Here is an 18243-nt window from a genome sequence, read left to right as displayed (position 1 = left end):
ATCTGATGCCATAAAAATTATCTGGTTTGAAGGAAATTTGCATTTCTAAGGCCATTCCAATTATGGTTGTTGGTTTATGCTTAAATTGTTTTTAAAAAGCAGGACAGAGGATGGAATAATAATATATAAACCCAAAACATTAATTTGATAACAGATATACCAACCTCTCCTGCTGTTTCTTCTTGCCCAGTCTCCATCAGCCACTGGTAATAGTTACGACGCAAAGTGTCTAGTTCTGGGTGACTCTGTGAAAGAAATGTCCAAAGTTAATATTATAGAGGGATACTTAATACTGCTTTTAAATATTACAATAAAATGTTTTATATGAGTCAAATATAAAAAATTTGGCAATTAAGTTTCCCTTACATGAAATTATAATACACTAAATCATAAGAAAGATTATGCAACTTTTTAATAATTTTATGTACAATAAAAAATAACATAATTTATTGTAAATCAAATGGTCACCTTTGCTTCAGCTACTTCAATAGCTTCATCCCACATGTGCATCTCTTGATACATCTCCATGGCTTCATCCACATGATTCTGAAAATAAATTCTTACACATGAAACCAAACAATTTGCACAAAATTCTCAACCATTCTGCATTCTCTACCGACACTCTTTGCAAAACTTAATAAGCAAATCTATTCCATATCAACTATCTCTTAGATCAATCGATCAGCCTTTTTGTCACATATTTATATCTACTGAAGGTTCAAGCTCATCTGTCTTGTGCACACATTATGAGTTCCCTTTGAAATGTGTCTACGCTAGCGGCCATTAGAATAATGAACAATGTGTGATGATTGTCAGTGATGATAAGTACCTGTTCAAGGTAAATACTCTCAGCTTCTTTGAACTTTTTCTCCATGATGGCCAGTCTGGCTCTAACCCGGTAGTGGTTGTAGCCATCTCCACCCTACGACAAATCAAGAAATTCAATTAACACCTCAATAAAATATGAAATGAATCTCAAATCAACATCAAATCTTCAACAAATAATGAATCCCATTTTGCACCAGTATCTGATGCCCATTTTCATCAATTAAAGAGTGACTTTAAATTTGTAATCACTGTATTGTTAATTAAAATATGAGAAAGGTGAAAAAAAATGGAAAAAAAGGAGTCCCTAATGAATTATTGAGCAAGTAATAAACATATAGAATAAGTCATCTTTACAGATTAAATAGTATGGTGATTATGACATCCAATTCAAGACTGGTAGGTACTGCGCTTCTATTTCAGTACTAACTCCAATCACTAGACTCAGTGGCTGCAGACTAAATAGATTGAAAACTTACCATCTGCTTTGCAGCTTCTTCAGCGAACCTCAGAGTTTCTCTCAGAAATCTGGCTTTAGCAATATCTCCAAGTGCAGAGTAACATCTGAATAAACAAATGTAAGGTAATACTTACAATTATTGTAGTAATGTAGTCAAAATCATTAGTAACAACAAACACATTCAAATGAAAATGTAGTAACTTTTTTGAAAGTATTGAAATACTTCAGAAATATATCTTCAAACTTTTTATGAAATATAGATACATAAATAACAATTATTATAATAATTCAAAGTAAAACAAAACACAGAAGAAAAAAATAGGATGGCTGTATTTTTTTAACAGTTAGAGAGAAACAAATGTACTTTCCAGTATCAATTTCCAACACACAATACTTTGGATACCTTTAGATCGATGTTTAATTAAAAAAACAATTATCATCAACCAGTAAGTCTTGACCTATGTTCCACTGAGTATGAGTTAGCAAATATAAAAACATTACCATTAATTTTTTGGTAAAAGTGTGTTTAAAAAAACTTCATTAAAGCACGAACCTCTCAGCAATATGTAACTGTCTTTCTTCAAGAGCCAAATGACTCAGTGTCTTCCACATTGCCTCGGTTTCAGATGACATTTCCAAGGTCTCCAGAAAGGAAACCGCTCTACAATACAAATAACAGGCTTGTTTTTTAAATATTTACTTTATGCATTTTTAAAAAACAAATTGTTTAACAACACCACTAGAGCATTTATATGCACCATCCCAGACAGGATAGCACACACCACAGCCTTTGATGTGCCAATTGTAGTGCACTGGCTGGAGTGAGAAAGTTATGCGTTTTAAGACATCAAACTGTTTCGTTCAGAACAGGTCCACAAAATGAAATGAATTCTGAAATCTACCGTTACGGTAAAACTAAAATGATATTGATAAGAACAAATAAAGAAATCAAGGATTTGTTCCAATTTAAAAGTATTTTTACTCACATGATTAAGCATTAAAGTGTCTTACTGATAATGATTATCAAGTATATCACGCACCTTGCATAGTCACCATCATCGATAGCTGTGCCAAACTCAATGAGCCCTTCATCCAGTGCATATGATATGGTTGCCACACCTTCACTGACTATCACTTCCGTCTTGCCATCAACACGCTCCAGATCTACAATGTCACCCTATCAGAGGGAAAAAAACAGGATAACTTTGTCAAAATTACAGAAACACACACTTAACCGTGACAGTGAAATGATTTGGTTATCACTTTCCAGTTCTGACTTGTGTTTTAAGAGCACAAAATGGTAGCTGCTAGTTAAAACTTGCCCTTCCTTTTAAACAGAAAAAACACACTTTATAACAGTACAATCTTTGACTGAAATGTCAAAGATTTTATAACATTTATATAATAATATATTTATTGAATCTAATCTAACCTGTGTAATGAAGTCAATTTCAGGTTAAAATTATACCTAGTGTACTAATGCAAAATTACATTGAATAATCAACATTACACTTATTAACTGGTCTTGGATTTAAGGATAAAGGTTCTTACCTTTATGGGGAACATGGTGACTCTCTCCGGTGAATCAATGTTGTACCACACACACAGACTGCCTCTGTTCTGAGCCACGACCACATCACTGCCTGGAACCCACTGAAAATTCAAAACCAACACAGAAAGGTTTTAATTTTATCGACCTGATTTCTGCAACTAATTGCTGATTTTCTGCATTTTAGTGTACATTTCACCTGCTTTCAAAGCAAGAACTCTGTAGTTGTTTGTTAAAACTATTTTGGATATATTATATTTATAATTAGGTTAATAATTTTCCAAAAGACTCACATGTACAGCATAATTAAACCAATTACTAATACTTATACACTGGTATATAGTAGTCCATCATCTTAGTATAAGGCATATTATAAAACCTAATCTTAATTGAAAACAACATGAATTAATATAGTATACCTGCACATAGGAACAGTAGTTTAAGATGCTGTTCTTCTGTTGGCTCTCAACATCATATAGATGAAGCTGAAAATCAAATGAGAAAAAATTAGACAAATATATATTTAAAAGAGCACTGTAACAGTATGTCATGTGGCAGAGATAACACTGAAAAGGATTATTTTTTACATTATTATTTAAAATGGATGTTTTTTGTTGTGGATGCTATTATAAATTTACAATCAATGCATGCTGTGAACACACTTAAAATACTTTAGAATGAAAAAAACATTTTACCTTCAACTTCTTGTCTCTGAAAAGCAGTTTATGTCCAGTTTCATTTAGCTGAAATAAAATAAGGAACAATGTTTACCGATATTGCAGTATGATTAGATTCAATAACTATTTTTACATAATAAATGAAGGTAAACTAAATCTTGACAAATGACAGTATGATTTCTTAAATTATGTCAACAGTGTTAATGGATTTTTAAATTATTAAAATTATAAACTAATGTTAGACACTGATGCAACAAGATTATGATACAAGCCCTTCAACCTACATCACATATAATAGTTTAATGTGTAGAAAAAAGGTTTACACCAATTATACATTTGTACTGAATATTTACTTATTTTGTTGTTATTCAACAAACTAATAAGTGAAATAACTATGAAATTTGTGACAATTTATACCTCAACAATGGTTTTTATTGAAAAGGTATTTGTTTCAAAAAGAAAACATTAATGAGGACAAAACAAAACCAACCTCCAACCAGTCAATTTTTGAGTCATGATTTATCTGTCCAAGATTAATGCCAGTCACAAGATCAACTGTAAATAAAAATGGGTGACTAAAAGCAAACTCCGATAAACAATTCCTAAACAAATGAACTATTTTCTAAGCAAAACATATAATTTGATTAGATAAATAAAAATGATTAATTATCAGAAAAATAATAAATAATGCAAATGGAATAGCTAACAAAGAATGCTACTTGAATGTTAAAAGTAATTGTTTGGCAGTTTTTCCAACCAAGTACTAAGCCTAGCTAAAGTACAATGAACCACTGAACAAATATTTCTATTGTCCAACATTAAAAATCCATGATTACATACTTTTTACAGTATAAGAATTAATAAAACTAATTATGAAATTACACCAAAACTTACAAACTGCAATGGTTTTCAAATCCACAAGGTAGGCCAACTTTTTGTTCTCGCCAACGTTTCTCTGTTTCCTCTCATTCAGCCGAACACTGTGAAAATAAAAAACAAAATGAAATAAGCAGAACTGGTAAAATTAACTTTTTAAAAATTATATTTTATATCAGTATTAGAATTGAAAATATCTCTAAATTGAATTTCACAATGAAAACTTTGCATCAGCTGCCACAATAGACAACCAAAACACATCACAAAAAGCTATGAGAACCCAACTAGACTTAACATAAAAAATAGTTCACATTCCCAGTCGCTTCGTTTGTTTTTACTACATTCAAATTTAGCATAATCTGAAAATGGTGTGGGTGTATATATACTACTTTAAGGGTCAAAAATTTATAACCAAATAAGTTTCAGAGTGTATTAGATTGATGATGTAAACTACACCAAAAATTTAATTTATTGTTCCATATTTACAAAAAAACACAAATAAATGTCACTGTATACAAGAAAGTCACATGACATGCTGTCAAAGTTGAAGGTTGTCAAACATGGATTTTACACATTAGAACATTCGTTTAATAGTGTGTGAATCCACCCCTGGCGCGAATACACTCGACACATCGTTGCCTCATGCTGTTGATCAGACGTCTGAAGAACTCTTGGGGAATGGCCTGCCACTCGGTCATAAGAAGTTGACCCAGATCATGAAGGTTGGCCGGAGGGGCATGGTTATCCCGAATTCTCCTGCCTAATTCGTCCCAGGCGTGCTCTATTGGAGCCAAGTCAGGCGAATATGCTGGCCAATCCATCCTGGCGATACCTAGTTGTCTGAGAAAGTCCGTTACCACCCTGGCGCGGTGGGGTCTGGCATTGTCATCCTGCAGAACTGCCTCGCCGCCAATCTGCTGAAGGCCTGGGAGAACCAACAGCCAGATAATCTCATTCAGATAGCGGATTCCATTCAGATTGCCATCCACCACATAGAGGGGGGTCCTGTGGTGGATAGAGATACCGCCCCACACCATGACACTGCCACCACCGAACCGGTGACGTTGTCTAACGTTAACGTCAGCGAAGCGCTCCCCAGGACGTCTGTAGACACGAACCTGACCGTCGTTGAACTGGAGACTAAACCTGGACTCATCAGTGAACATCACTTGACCCCACTGAACACGTTGCCACCGCAGATGAAGTGTGCAACAGTGACGTCTGGCCATTCTGTGACGTGGTAGGAGTGGTGGTCGAACAGCCTGGCGACGGCAGAGTAGATTATTGGCTCTCAGACGATTGCGTATGGTTTGATCAGACACTCGAGTTCCAGTCGCAGTCCACAGATTGTCACGTAATCGGCGTGCAGTGGTTGTGTGTTGACGTAGAGCCATATTGGTGATGTAGCGGTCCTCTCTATTTGTAGTGCTTCGGGGTCTTCCCGAACATGGACGATTTCGAACAGAATTCGTTGCTTGGTACCGTTGTCACAGTCGGCCAACGACACTCTGACTGACACCAAGTCTCAGAGCAACATTTCTTTGCGTATTGCCATCCTGAAGCCAAGCAATAGCCCTTCCTCGATCTTCGATAGTCAGTTGACGTCGTACCATTGTCGAATTTGGAGTGTGCACCGTACACGAACGCAAGCTCCATTTATACGGAAATTCAGCATTGGGAACATGGAATACACATGCAAAGGGTGCAAATGAAGCGCTTTGTGAAAAAGCAAGTTATGGGCACTTAGCAGACCTTTCGCTTTCGCCCTAATTTGCGTGCAAATGTAAGCATGTTTTCGCCATTAGAACTAGTCGACAGTGTCAATGACAGTGGATTTTAATTCATTTATGGGTTGCTTAGACCCACTTTCGTCAAAATGGAATAATACCATGCGTGACATTATGGTCTAGCTAATATAATTGACATTCAGAAAATAATGTCGAAAATATCGTCTGACCCTTAAATTCTTTTGAGTAGTATATATACACAATTAAAAACTCACAAAAACATTAACTATATGATGCTTTAGAATTAAAAAACAAATCAGTCAGATGTTTACCACCACTTAAAAGTGTTCATCAGCAAATATGTTTTTAAAGCACACCTGATAAGATGTGGGTTCATAAATTCTGTCCGCACAACTCCCAGAACTTCATTTGCTCCATACTCTATCAAAGCAAGCTCCCCAGCATTGAAAATCATACAAACCTACAATTAAAAACAACATTTATCATTTTAAAAAAAGCTCCTAAAGTAATACATGTCCCCTACATGGCCTAACAAATGTTTGTATCTCCTAAGTTCAAGGGACATAACTCTGTCAAAAAATGGGTAAATCAGCACGAACGTCAAAATTGTTCTGTAACAATATATGCTAAAATAACACACAATATTTCAGCTCAGTATCTTGAGGCATTGCGAAAAAGAGTCCCGAAAACTGTATGTTGGACACACTGACAGACAGACAGACGGACAGAGATTGGTTGGACCAGTAGGGGACTAGTAAGATATTTAAAACGTTAATCTTCAGTATGTTCATAATATTTAAGCAATTAGAATGGATTATCCCAGTTACTTTCTTCTCATGTGCCATTCTTCAATTTAACATGTAATGGGTTCTACCTACAATTAGTCCACTAAAAATAGGTTGTTAGCCATTATGAAGCTGTGAAAGCATCCTGCTTATAAACTCTTTAATTATAAGAAATATTAAAAGAATGACAACAAGACTGACAATATTCAATAACTAAGCATACTTTTTTAAATAACAAATATTAGGAATATTTCCACATGTTTATGAAGCAGTAGGGTGGAAGAATGTGAAAATGTAGAGTAAAACTTACACTTTCATTGTCAAAGTAGTATTTCTCATTGCCTCCCGAGGACTGCCATGGTATCTGCAAAGTAAAATGACATGGGTCTAGTGGACTGTTGGTTTATTCAGACAGAAATACAATGGATTTTAGTGTGAAAGTATAAATATAATTTCAAAAGCCAAGCCAATTACATCTCTCAATGCAGTTATTTTATTAACCCGTAATATTTTATTACAATAATAGAGTAATGCACAAACATTTACAATGCAGCAAAACACTCTACCATTGGATATAGAAATACTATGATGTCCAACAAGAAATGTTAACTAAGTAAGTGTAACCGTTATCCATTCACTGAACATGATGTAAAATGTTTTTACCTCACTGAGCTTGTTCGACTGAAGATCTCCAACCAGGATGGTATCAGATGTATGTGCAATCATGTAGCGGTCTTTACCCATGATTCTCACTTCGTCAATTTCATATCCATAGTGAGACTTGAGCACCACACGTGAGCCATTTGACAAATTCTTGACAATCACCTAAAATGAACACAGTGGATATACACACTTATAAAATGTTTATTTTTAACATCTAGACTCAATCTCAAATGAAGTCATAAGCATGCAATTTGTATGGTGTTGCCATGAAGTCTTGAGTTCAGACTACATTTTCATAAGCGCTAGGCCTGATCGTCTGAATTAAATGTAGTTTGTATCTACACATACATATGATTTTACACTGAGAATTTACTATATGAGATTTTTGCAAGAATATAATTATAATAATATAAACTTGAATTTTATATGATCAAAACATCACTGAACAAAGTGGGAGATGAAAAATCAAGAAACGTTTATGAGGTCTTGAAATGTAGGGCATTATTATAAGTTTTTCATCAAGTTTTTGGGTGGTACTAATATTTAGAATTCTGGAAAAAATCAGCAGGTTTTAAAATGTAAAAAAGTGACTTTCATCAGCATTCAAGAAAAAGGTTTGAAGTCTGGGATAGCTAAAACATGATTTTATGGAATCTAGAGCCACAAACATTGTCTATCATTACTTAAAAAACATTATTTAGTTTTTAAAATAACACAAAAGTCAACATCTAGAAAATTTCACAAATGCCACCTGCCAACCACTACCAACCCTGCCCTGACATTACACAAAAACCAATAAGAACTACAAACTTACCTGACTGAGACCAACGTGTGTGATTTCAAACTTGTTCTTGTACAAGGTTCTTTTCAAACAGCAGTCAAACAGTTCAACACCACCACAGAGTGTGCCCTAAAATAAAAATACAAGCATGTACTGAGAAGAATGCCTGTAAAATGGAAGGAGCAACAAAAGAGGCACTGGCTGTATTCCAAGCTTCCAATAACTAAATTAAACAAAGTACTAATACATGCAGTTGAAACATACAAAGAATTATGTCTAGAAAATGAGTCCTTTGGATACAAATTTCTCTGTATTTTTGCAACATGATGATCCTTTAAGTTAATGATCCTAACATTATAATTATTACTTAGATATACCATGTATTAGTAAATAAAACATGAAGAATCCAAGCAAATCCCAATTGATAAAACATTTAGGCTCATTATGTAATCCATTTAATTACCATTAAAAACCAGTAACATTGACATCAAATAAGCAAACTTTTTCCAATCTGATGCCTCAAGTACAACCTCATTACAATTTTTCTTATGTAAATGTTGTAACAAACAATCGATTACATACTGCAGTAACTTTTGATCCGTCCTTCTTCCACGATAGAGCAGTGATCGTGTACAGATTGGGAATTTCCTTCAGCTGAGGTTCATCCCACATCTGTCTTCTCGGACTCCAGTTGAACACACGCAGTCTTCAAAACAAATACACAACATGAATAGTGATTTTATTATTTACCATACATTATCAAGTAAATTCCATGACTTTAAAGGCATTGCTAACACAACATTTTCGAGGATTTTTCTGCGATTATCAACATAATTACAATGTTTTGATGACAATCGCATCTCTTCTTGTGTTATTTTAATATAATTTAATTTCTATTACATTCATTACAATAAAATGTCATCTCGTTGGTCCAGCCATAGCAATGCAAGTTTGTTAATTTCTCGATGAACATAAAAATAATGTTGTGAGGGAACATCATTTTATATTGTACTTTATCTTATTGAGCGTTATTGTTAGGAACCAAATAAATAATTCAAAATAAAATATGAACTTTTAGTATAAAAATGTGTTTTGTAAGCAATATAGTCATTCAACTCGGTTGCCATTAGATCATATTCATAACAAGAGTACCAGTGAGGTACATGATACGACCATCAGGAGTTTGATTGAAAACCATAGATATTAATGAATATGTTACGGGTAAGATTCAATTCTAATTATGTGAAATTTTTGGACCAACTACATGTACTGATGATACTGTATCCATTGCAGAAAATGCTCTCTGATTAATGAAGTTATTGTTCTTTATGAGAAAGGAAAATTTTATTGTTTAGCATTTTCTTCAAAGGCTAAACAAGATTTTCCTATGATGTTTAGAATACAGACAAATTATTTGATTTATTTGTATCACAGTGACCTAATAATTGTATGTGCCACACAACCATCCCAAGTTGTTCCTATATGTGAGGTTTGATGGTCCTGTATGCAAGATATGGTTCGGACAAGAAAAAGTTAACAGACGGACGGATGGACAACGGCATACCATAATACGACTCATCATAGACAGGCGTATAAAAAGCACATGTACATTATAATGATTAATTGTATTTTTCCCCAAAATATATCAATAACAGAATAAACATTTCCATACAAAAAATAAATTAAAATGATGACATAACATTATAGAGCACAAGAGTTTCAAAAATCAAAATAAAGTCACAAATAAATCAAACAATAAAATAAAATAACAGATAATTTTACAGAGCTTTTTTCCCCCTATGCTTTATACAGTATTCCTTCTTAATGTTAATTGATATATGAATATTCATACCTGTCAAAACTACCAAATACGACCGACTGACCACCAGGGGCACAGATTGCTGTGGTGAATTCATGCTCGTCATCCTCACGGCTGTAGTCAAAGTGCTGGAAGCTGCGGCCATCACGACCATATGCAATAATTCTCTTATCACATCCAGCAGCAACAATAGCATTCTGAGAGTACACCAAGGCATACGGAGGGCAGGGATGGGTACAGAGCTTACCCTAGAGAAGAACAAAAAATATGCAGTGATAGAACAGTTTTCTTACCAACTTTGAGACAAAAAAATGGAGCATGAAAATGAGATTTTGAAAATAGTGAGAATTCAACAAAACATGATTCTGTTAATAATTCTAAAACAACCCTTTTAATATCAAGAGTCAAAAATAATTAATTAAATTATTTTATGACATTTTTATTGACCTGAATAAAGCAAAAAAAATTTTTATATGAAATAGAATTTATAATAATAATCCCTCAATGAAATTCATATTAAAATGTTATTTGACCAATAACAAATGCATACTGTCAACCTGAACATACCTGTCTATCACCAGAGCCTTCATCATCAAAGAAAAACCTCACAATGGAACCATCAGCGTGTCCTGATAAGAATCCCTTGCCTGATGGGCTACAAAATACAAAATTGTCAAAATGAAAGTATATAGTGACACACCCAAACTACGAAATACAAAATACTATACTGGTGGTAATGTAACTGCTGAATAAAGTCTTGCAAATGTTTAAAAAAATACACAATGGCATACATGTGTACAGTTTAACCGTAAGAGTAGCTAACATTTGCAGATGAAAAGATACTAAATCTTTAATGTGCCAAGCATTTGATATTTGACGAACGTTAATGTGTACATTTCGAAAACAGTTTTTACAATAAATAATATTTCTGTGAATCATCTGAAAGATAGAATTTGTGATGAAATATTTCATTACAATTTGTACACAGTAACAAAAACTTGGAAATTTATTGTGATCTCATCCACTTTAAGCAGATTTTAGCAACACTTACTTTGCTGCCAGAGACACAACATACGAATCGGTCCCATATACTGTAGATGACTTGTTTGTCCTGGTATTGGCTGAGCGAACCTGGAATACAATATCAGATTAATAAACTATGTCTTCATAAACATTTTAAATTACTCTTAATAAAAATCTTAGTACATGTATTATCCATATAAAATTTTATTCATAGTGCAGGAATTTGTTTAATAAAATGAATCAAAGATATTTAAAATTATATTTCTTTTCGCTTTCAAATTTTAATATCTAATCCCAAAAATGTGTTTTCCATTTTATATATAATAATTTTTTTTAATTCTATCAATAAAGCTCAATTCAATTCACAAATCCAAATATAATTTACCTTTCCGTCAGCAAGGCCAAATACAATAGGCTGTTCCGGTGGCCAAATCAAGCACGTGACAGCACTCTGCTGAACAAACTTGTTACAAATCACCTTCTTGTCTCCCCTGAATACAAAAATATGTGACATAAAAGTAATTATTATATGTAGTGCTAATTGTTGAAATTTGCAAAGTAGTAACCACACACTCACAACTATGAAATACAAAATGCTATACAGGTTGTAATGTAAATACTTAAAAAAAATACTGAACATGTTGAAAGTAAATGCAGTGGAATACAAGTGTACATTTTAACCGTAAGAGTAAATAACATATGCAGATGAAAAGATACTATTAAATCTTTAAGGTGCTAAATTCTTGATTTTTGACTAACATGATGACATTTTCTAATAATAATATACATGTGAATTATTAAAATATGGACCTCTTATATTGTAGACTAAAAGTAAATCAAACATGAAATTTAATAAGTAGAAGTTTAAATTATATTTTCAGTACACTAAATTGTAATGAATGTATAAATGAGGTCTTGTTTGTACATATTAACTATGTTGTTCCTATAAACTATGTAAGATATAAAATGAATAAAAAATTAGTTTAAAGTGCTGTGCCAGGCCATACACTAAAATTTAAAATTCCACAATTAAATGCTTTCTTAATTCATTGCAATAATATTTTACACCGATATGTAAATCAATAATTACGAAAAAGCCCCATAAAAGTATTAAAACATCACTCCCGTAGAACACTGCCGGAAACGACCGAGTAAAATTCTCGGTAAAAACATTTGCCTGTAAATAGCCATGACGTCACGAAGGGAACGCGCTTCACAGAAACCTACCACGAGATGACTTTCAGCGCAAGCGAAAGTGGGACCGACAGCGACTGCCAAGCTCATTGATCATGCGATTCTTCTTTCGATGATGGATAGTGTAGTCATGACGACTGGACTAATATTTGTGCAACACAACAAATAATGCCTTATCAGTTTGAACCTGGAACATCTTCCGACGAACCAGCGGCCTGACAGATGACGATGAAAATGGTCGTGGAGACAGCTTACCACTAATTTACAACTTTTATTCTTGTTTTGTTCTTTAGCTTTTCGTGCGAATTATTTTGCTACACTGTATGTTCTAATACTTGTAGTAGAGAAGACGATAAATAACTCTTGAATTCTACGAGTCAAGTGGACCCGATATCGGTAATTTTAAGAAATAAACAAAAACGACTTTTAGCCCATCCCATCCCTCTATGAAGATGGGTTTTTTTTTTTTTTTATGAACAATTTCAGTTTAGTTTGACGTAAAAAAAAAAGTAAAAGTGTTTTGGAAATAACAAAACAATACTATTTTTTTGTGTGCAGTTGTGAAAACTCAGAAATAAATAACTTATTTTAATTTTAAGAAATAAACAAAAACGACTTTTAGTCCTTCCCATCCATCCATGAAATGTTTTTTTTGTGTGAATAATTTCAGTTTAGTTTGACGTAAAAAAAAAAAAGTAAAAGTATTTTGGAAATAACAAAACAATACTATTTTTTGTGTGCAGTTGTGAAAACAGTCTGCTCAGAAATAAATAACTTATAGCACATTCCATAGTATGAAAAAAAGGTTTTCTTTGTGGGAAGGTATAGTAAAATTAATTTAATGTATTTATAGTCTGTTTTACAGGGAATGCCTTTTTTCATACTATGGAATTTACAAGTCATTTATTTCTGAGCCGATTGTTTTCTAAGATGCATACAAAACTAGCTCTTTTTTTTTTCTTTTTTACAAAAAAACCCTACATTTTTGTAGGATGGGACGGACTAGGCTATAGATACTTACTTGTTTGTACTTTATTGTTTTAATGTTCTCGAACTGTAAAGTAAAATCTCACAAATGAACGAGATGCAAACGACAACAAATCGGATCTCGATGATTGCACGAACCGTGCATGAAAAAACAAACTGACCGGAGTTGAAAGTATAACGCAATTTGGGACATTGACGATATGCACCCCAAGGTCGTTTCGGTGTGGATGGCATCGGCTGTTGTCATTTGTTTTGTGTCACAGAAAAATTGTTGGTACGGCATCTTTTTTTAAAAGCCATAACACATGGTATTCCCATATCTCGCTTAAGCCGACAAGCCAGTTCGGACGAATCGAAACTAAAGTGCCTGCAGTCAACGATCTCCGGCATTTTCTTCCTGTCCAGTATTTTCACGTTGTTTTAATCAAATTCACACACAGATTATTCACAGCAACATTACTAGGAAATGCGTGAAGACTAAATTTATCGGCTTTTGTATTGCTACAGCCGCCAACAACACGCCGTTTAACCATAATAAACACAAAAGAAGCAATGAACAATGGCGCGGACTATCGAAAGGAGTTCCCTTCGTGACGTCACGAATCAAATCTTATGGAAATTCCCGAAACGAATTCAGCTGGTTCTGTTTTTCAGGGGAATATTTTTAAATGGAAAATATACCGGTATATAATTTTTATAAATTTTTAAAAATAATTTTCTAATCATATTAAATAATATGTTGATTGATATAGCTCAATACATCATACATCTGGAACAGCACTTTAAATATTAAAATAGATGGAAATAACAAATATCAATATTTAAACATTTCTGTACAGTATAGTTTATAAATTAAACATACCATGCTTCCCCAATTTTATAAACATAGATTATGTTGTCTGTCTGTCCCACGGCAAGTTTTGATGAATCTGGAGAAAATGCTAATCCTTTGACTGTATAGCTTTTCTTCCCAAACTAAAAAGAATGAAATAACTCAAAATCATTATTAAAATACCTCATTACAAGCAATAAAATTACATTAAAGGTCAACAGCAATAAGACAAGATTCTGTAATAGAAAATAAAACTAAAGGAAAGTAACTCTGTACAGTTTTACTAATTAACAAAAAAAACACAGACAAAATTTTATTCAGTCATGAAACTTGTACTTGATGAATTGGTCTTTATTTTCCAGATAACCATAGGTTGAAAAATTCCATTAATTAGATCTTCATAAAATAATTATGGTTTGATTCATGTCTTGGCTTATATATATCTAATAATCATACCTTGGGATCGGCTGGTTTTAGAGAAAACTTGTCTCTCTTTTCACCATCTTCGTCATACAACAGAACCACTCTGTCTGATGTACAGACTGCCAACTTTTGGTTACTGTGTGACCATGCTATCACACAAATCTTTGCTGCACCATCCTGCATTAATGAACAGAACATGTTAATAAAATTAGTAAATTAAAAAAAGAAAAACAGATGAATCCGTCCCAAAACCAAGTCACCCACTACTAACTCGCCCCAGCGGTTGGTCAACTCACCCCAAACAGTTTAGTCAACTTGCCCCCAAATCATTACCAAATCGCCCCCATGTTTGGTCAACTCACCCCATTGTTTGGACAACTTGCCCCAATCTTAACTTTATTGTCCATATATAAGTGTGACGAAATTTAAAATGGACATCCACAACTTTGGTGTGTCATTTTATTTATTAATAAATATTATGTACAGTGAAATTCCGCTATTACAACCACTTATTAAAACTGGTTTTATAATGGGGAGATCCTTATATCGATTTCTAACATTTTGTCATGGGCAAAACACAAATCAGTAAACTAACCAGTGCAGTCTCGTTATTGCAGTCCTAGCAAGGCAAGGATTTTAAATTCTTCAAACATTTTGTATGAGTTGGTTGACTGATATTTAGTAGCTCCAACTTATTTGTGCCGGTCTGGTTACAGCAATGATTTTTGCAGAGCTCGAAATAAAAGCCAAATCTAGTAAAACCTTTGTTCACTTATGGTTTTACCTAACTAATATTATAAACATGAGTTTATTGGCCGTCTTGTTTCTTATCATTTGTTGGCCTGTTTTGTTGATGGACCTGTTTCAGTGGTTGCGTCGTTTGTGCACAACAGTACGTACATTTGAAGATTTCAGACGTCGATGACTTTTGCAATAGGAAAGTAACAAATAATCTGTAACATTCACAGACATGTTCATAAAAATATAGTTAAAACAAGCAAGATTGTACTTCACCCATTCATAATCACAGCACATTTCTTAATACCTTATTTCTATGATTTTCAAAGACTGAAACAAAACTTAATTTTAAAAACAATTTTTGTCTGTTCTCAACTGTACTGCTATCTAGTTATTGAAGTCACATGATTATCACGGCATCTGATGGCAAAATTCTCTTTACAGATACTTGCCATAAATATATGCTCCTTATATGTTTTAACAAATATTTTCTGCATATCTGATTATATATTTATTAAAACTCAGAATGCAGCTTATATATTTTAATGAAACAATTTTACTGTTTGCTCAACTTATAATGTTCACGATTGCAAGAAAGAATTATTATATTTGTTTTCCTACAATGTTGTCTGTTAACATTGATTTTCAAGGATTCCATTTTGTAATATGCCTTAAAATATTTTTTTTTTATTTATAAATTATTATACGTACATGCTTTGTTGAACAACATACATGTTTTGATAAAACACTTAAAAGTTTTGTGTTGGAAAGTTTTTGCTGTAAGCAGACCTGTCAACTGTTATTCAAGAAAAAGCAGGAGATTTGTACTGGGGAAAAAAAGGAGATTTGGTAAAAAAATAAAAATATTATAATTTCACATTCCAATAAAGAATAAAACAGTCAACTGAGTGGTTAACCCTTGTGCTCATAATTGTAGACCTTTGTTGCACTTTCAGCACATTTCAGAGTGTCACTGGAAAAATTATTTTTAAAACTAGGCTGCAGACAGTTTACTTTCAAATCAGGTGAGTTGACAGGTTTGCGTAAGTTATACCACCAGGTAACGGCAGGTTACATAGTAACGGGATGCAGTCGATTCGTCCACTGGACGATTCGTCCACTGAAAATTCGTCAACTGAGGAACTCGAGACGATTCGTCCACTACAAAAAATTAGTTCCGGACGATTCGTCCACTGGGTTTTTATTTCCCCAGTACATTTCGTCCACGGACTAAATAATGTGTACTACATGTATGTAGGGGCTAAATAAACGATTAGATATATTTTACCCCGGTTTTTTTTTGCTGTGTCATAAAGTTACAAAGGTGAAAATAAATTATATTACGCCGTCGTAGGATGTTTTTAGTACAATATACCCAGTAAAGATAATCTTTAGCCCTTCCCTTTCAGCTTGTTTGGTTTCTGTTTGCTTTACCAATTAAGTGTACAGGTGTCCTCTATTGTGATATTGTGAAGTAATTAGTTTAAGCTTGTTTCACCAAGTTGGATCCAGTAGCATCTAAAACAACATTTAATTAAATTGGAATTGAAGATAACAAGTTTTTATTTTATTTCGAGGTTATTAGGCATATGGGGATAACATGTGACGAGAGAGGGTACAGTGGATAGAATTTATGGCATTGAAGGAGAACATGACATGGTAATAAAGTCTTCCGACGCGGAGGCTTGCATTACCTATTTACCTCATTGTGACATGTGAGATAATGTACAAGCGAGTGGACGAATCATCCGCATGATAATGAATACAAACAGCAATCTAATTAAAATTAGCTCCATTATTACATGTGGATCTAACAGCAGCCAGTTGTAGCTCATGTCCACCAATCAAAACCTTACTTGCAGAATCATGCCAGTGATTTGAAAATAATTTGAAAATATTCCGAATTATTCTGAGGGTATACGATATGTTTCATGTGAATTACAAATGCCTTATTTAGACCAGTAGAACTAATTTTAATCAGATTGCTAACAATACTGCGTAGTCTCCAATGTCCAGGTAACATTCTTTGAATTTATAAGTAGGCCTACTTGGTCGAGTATAGTAATAGGGATGTAAAAATTGAGTCCTAGAATTACTAAAAAGTGGCAAATGAAAAGATAGTGAAACTCATCACCAATTTCACTTTCATTGCACAGGGTACAAATTCTATCTTCTAATGAAATATTATTCCAGTCACACTTCGTTATTTGGGAGCATACAAATTCTAAAAATATCGGGCGAGTCTATTTTAGTGGCCGCAGTACAGCGAACCATACTAATACGTACGGGATGGGTTATCAGTCTTCATTTTTACATTAACAATTATTTATTTTATAAAATAAAACTTGTTTTAAGGCATTCGTAATTCACATGAAACATATGCAATAGTGGAGCTAATTTTAATTAGATTGTACAAACAGTTAATAAAAACTGGATATTAATGTTGAATTCTAACTCTATTTTACTTTTTTTGGTTATAGGAGAAGCCACGGTGACGTCACATGTTTTGATCACGTGGTACCGCGTGAGCGCTGGTAGGCAAGAAACCAGTTGACAATACTGGCATTAGTAGTAATGAACAATCGAATGTTTTTCCGTCAATTAAATCAGTGTAGACTAGTTTTGATGAATGGTATTTTGTCATGGTAATTTCATACGTTGTTGTTAGATGCACAAGTCACTGTAGTAAGGATTATGAAATTAGTTTCATCAAATACAGTGGAAGCGAAACGTTGAACAGTTAAAGCTGACAACAATCAACTTTGCCCATCCCACAACAGAGATCGTCATTTTATACAAGGTTTGTTGTATGTTATTCATTCGTAATACTAATACACGTCAGTATTTATTGAAATGAAAATTG

The 18243-nt window shown here is 33.4% G+C and overlaps 1 protein-coding gene across 2 annotated transcripts in view; it reads right to left on the bottom strand.

Moving 5' to 3' along the window:
- Positions 1-18243, bottom strand: part of LOC121374333 (intraflagellar transport protein 172 homolog) — a 60567-nt gene that overhangs the window by 37168 nt on the left and 5156 nt on the right. For both annotated transcript variants that reach the window (XM_041501401.1, XM_041501402.1), the window contains exons 2-23: positions 14676-14819; positions 14250-14362; positions 11592-11697; positions 11235-11314; positions 10751-10838; positions 10217-10431; positions 8947-9070; positions 8398-8493; positions 7584-7745; positions 7231-7284; positions 6492-6595; positions 4406-4491; positions 4002-4066; positions 3530-3577; positions 3254-3319; positions 2837-2938; positions 2326-2462; positions 1839-1946; positions 1305-1389; positions 830-922; positions 469-546; positions 165-245 (exon numbers count right to left, since the gene is read on the bottom strand). In XM_041501401.1, the coding sequence (XP_041357335.1) occupies positions 165-245; positions 469-546; positions 830-922; positions 1305-1389; positions 1839-1946; positions 2326-2462; positions 2837-2938; positions 3254-3319; positions 3530-3577; positions 4002-4066; positions 4406-4491; positions 6492-6595; positions 7231-7284; positions 7584-7745; positions 8398-8493; positions 8947-9070; positions 10217-10431; positions 10751-10838; positions 11235-11314; positions 11592-11697; positions 14250-14362; positions 14676-14819 (2235 nt within the window). The remainder of the gene's footprint in view (positions 1-164; positions 246-468; positions 547-829; positions 923-1304; positions 1390-1838; positions 1947-2325; positions 2463-2836; positions 2939-3253; positions 3320-3529; positions 3578-4001; positions 4067-4405; positions 4492-6491; positions 6596-7230; positions 7285-7583; positions 7746-8397; positions 8494-8946; positions 9071-10216; positions 10432-10750; positions 10839-11234; positions 11315-11591; positions 11698-14249; positions 14363-14675; positions 14820-18243) is intronic.

This window comes from Gigantopelta aegis, chromosome 6 (genome assembly GCF_016097555.1).
Source record: "Gigantopelta aegis isolate Gae_Host chromosome 6, Gae_host_genome, whole genome shotgun sequence".
Lineage (NCBI taxonomy): Eukaryota > Metazoa > Mollusca > Gastropoda > Neomphalida > Peltospiridae > Gigantopelta > Gigantopelta aegis.
This window is presented reverse-complemented; position numbering and strand designations above follow the sequence as displayed.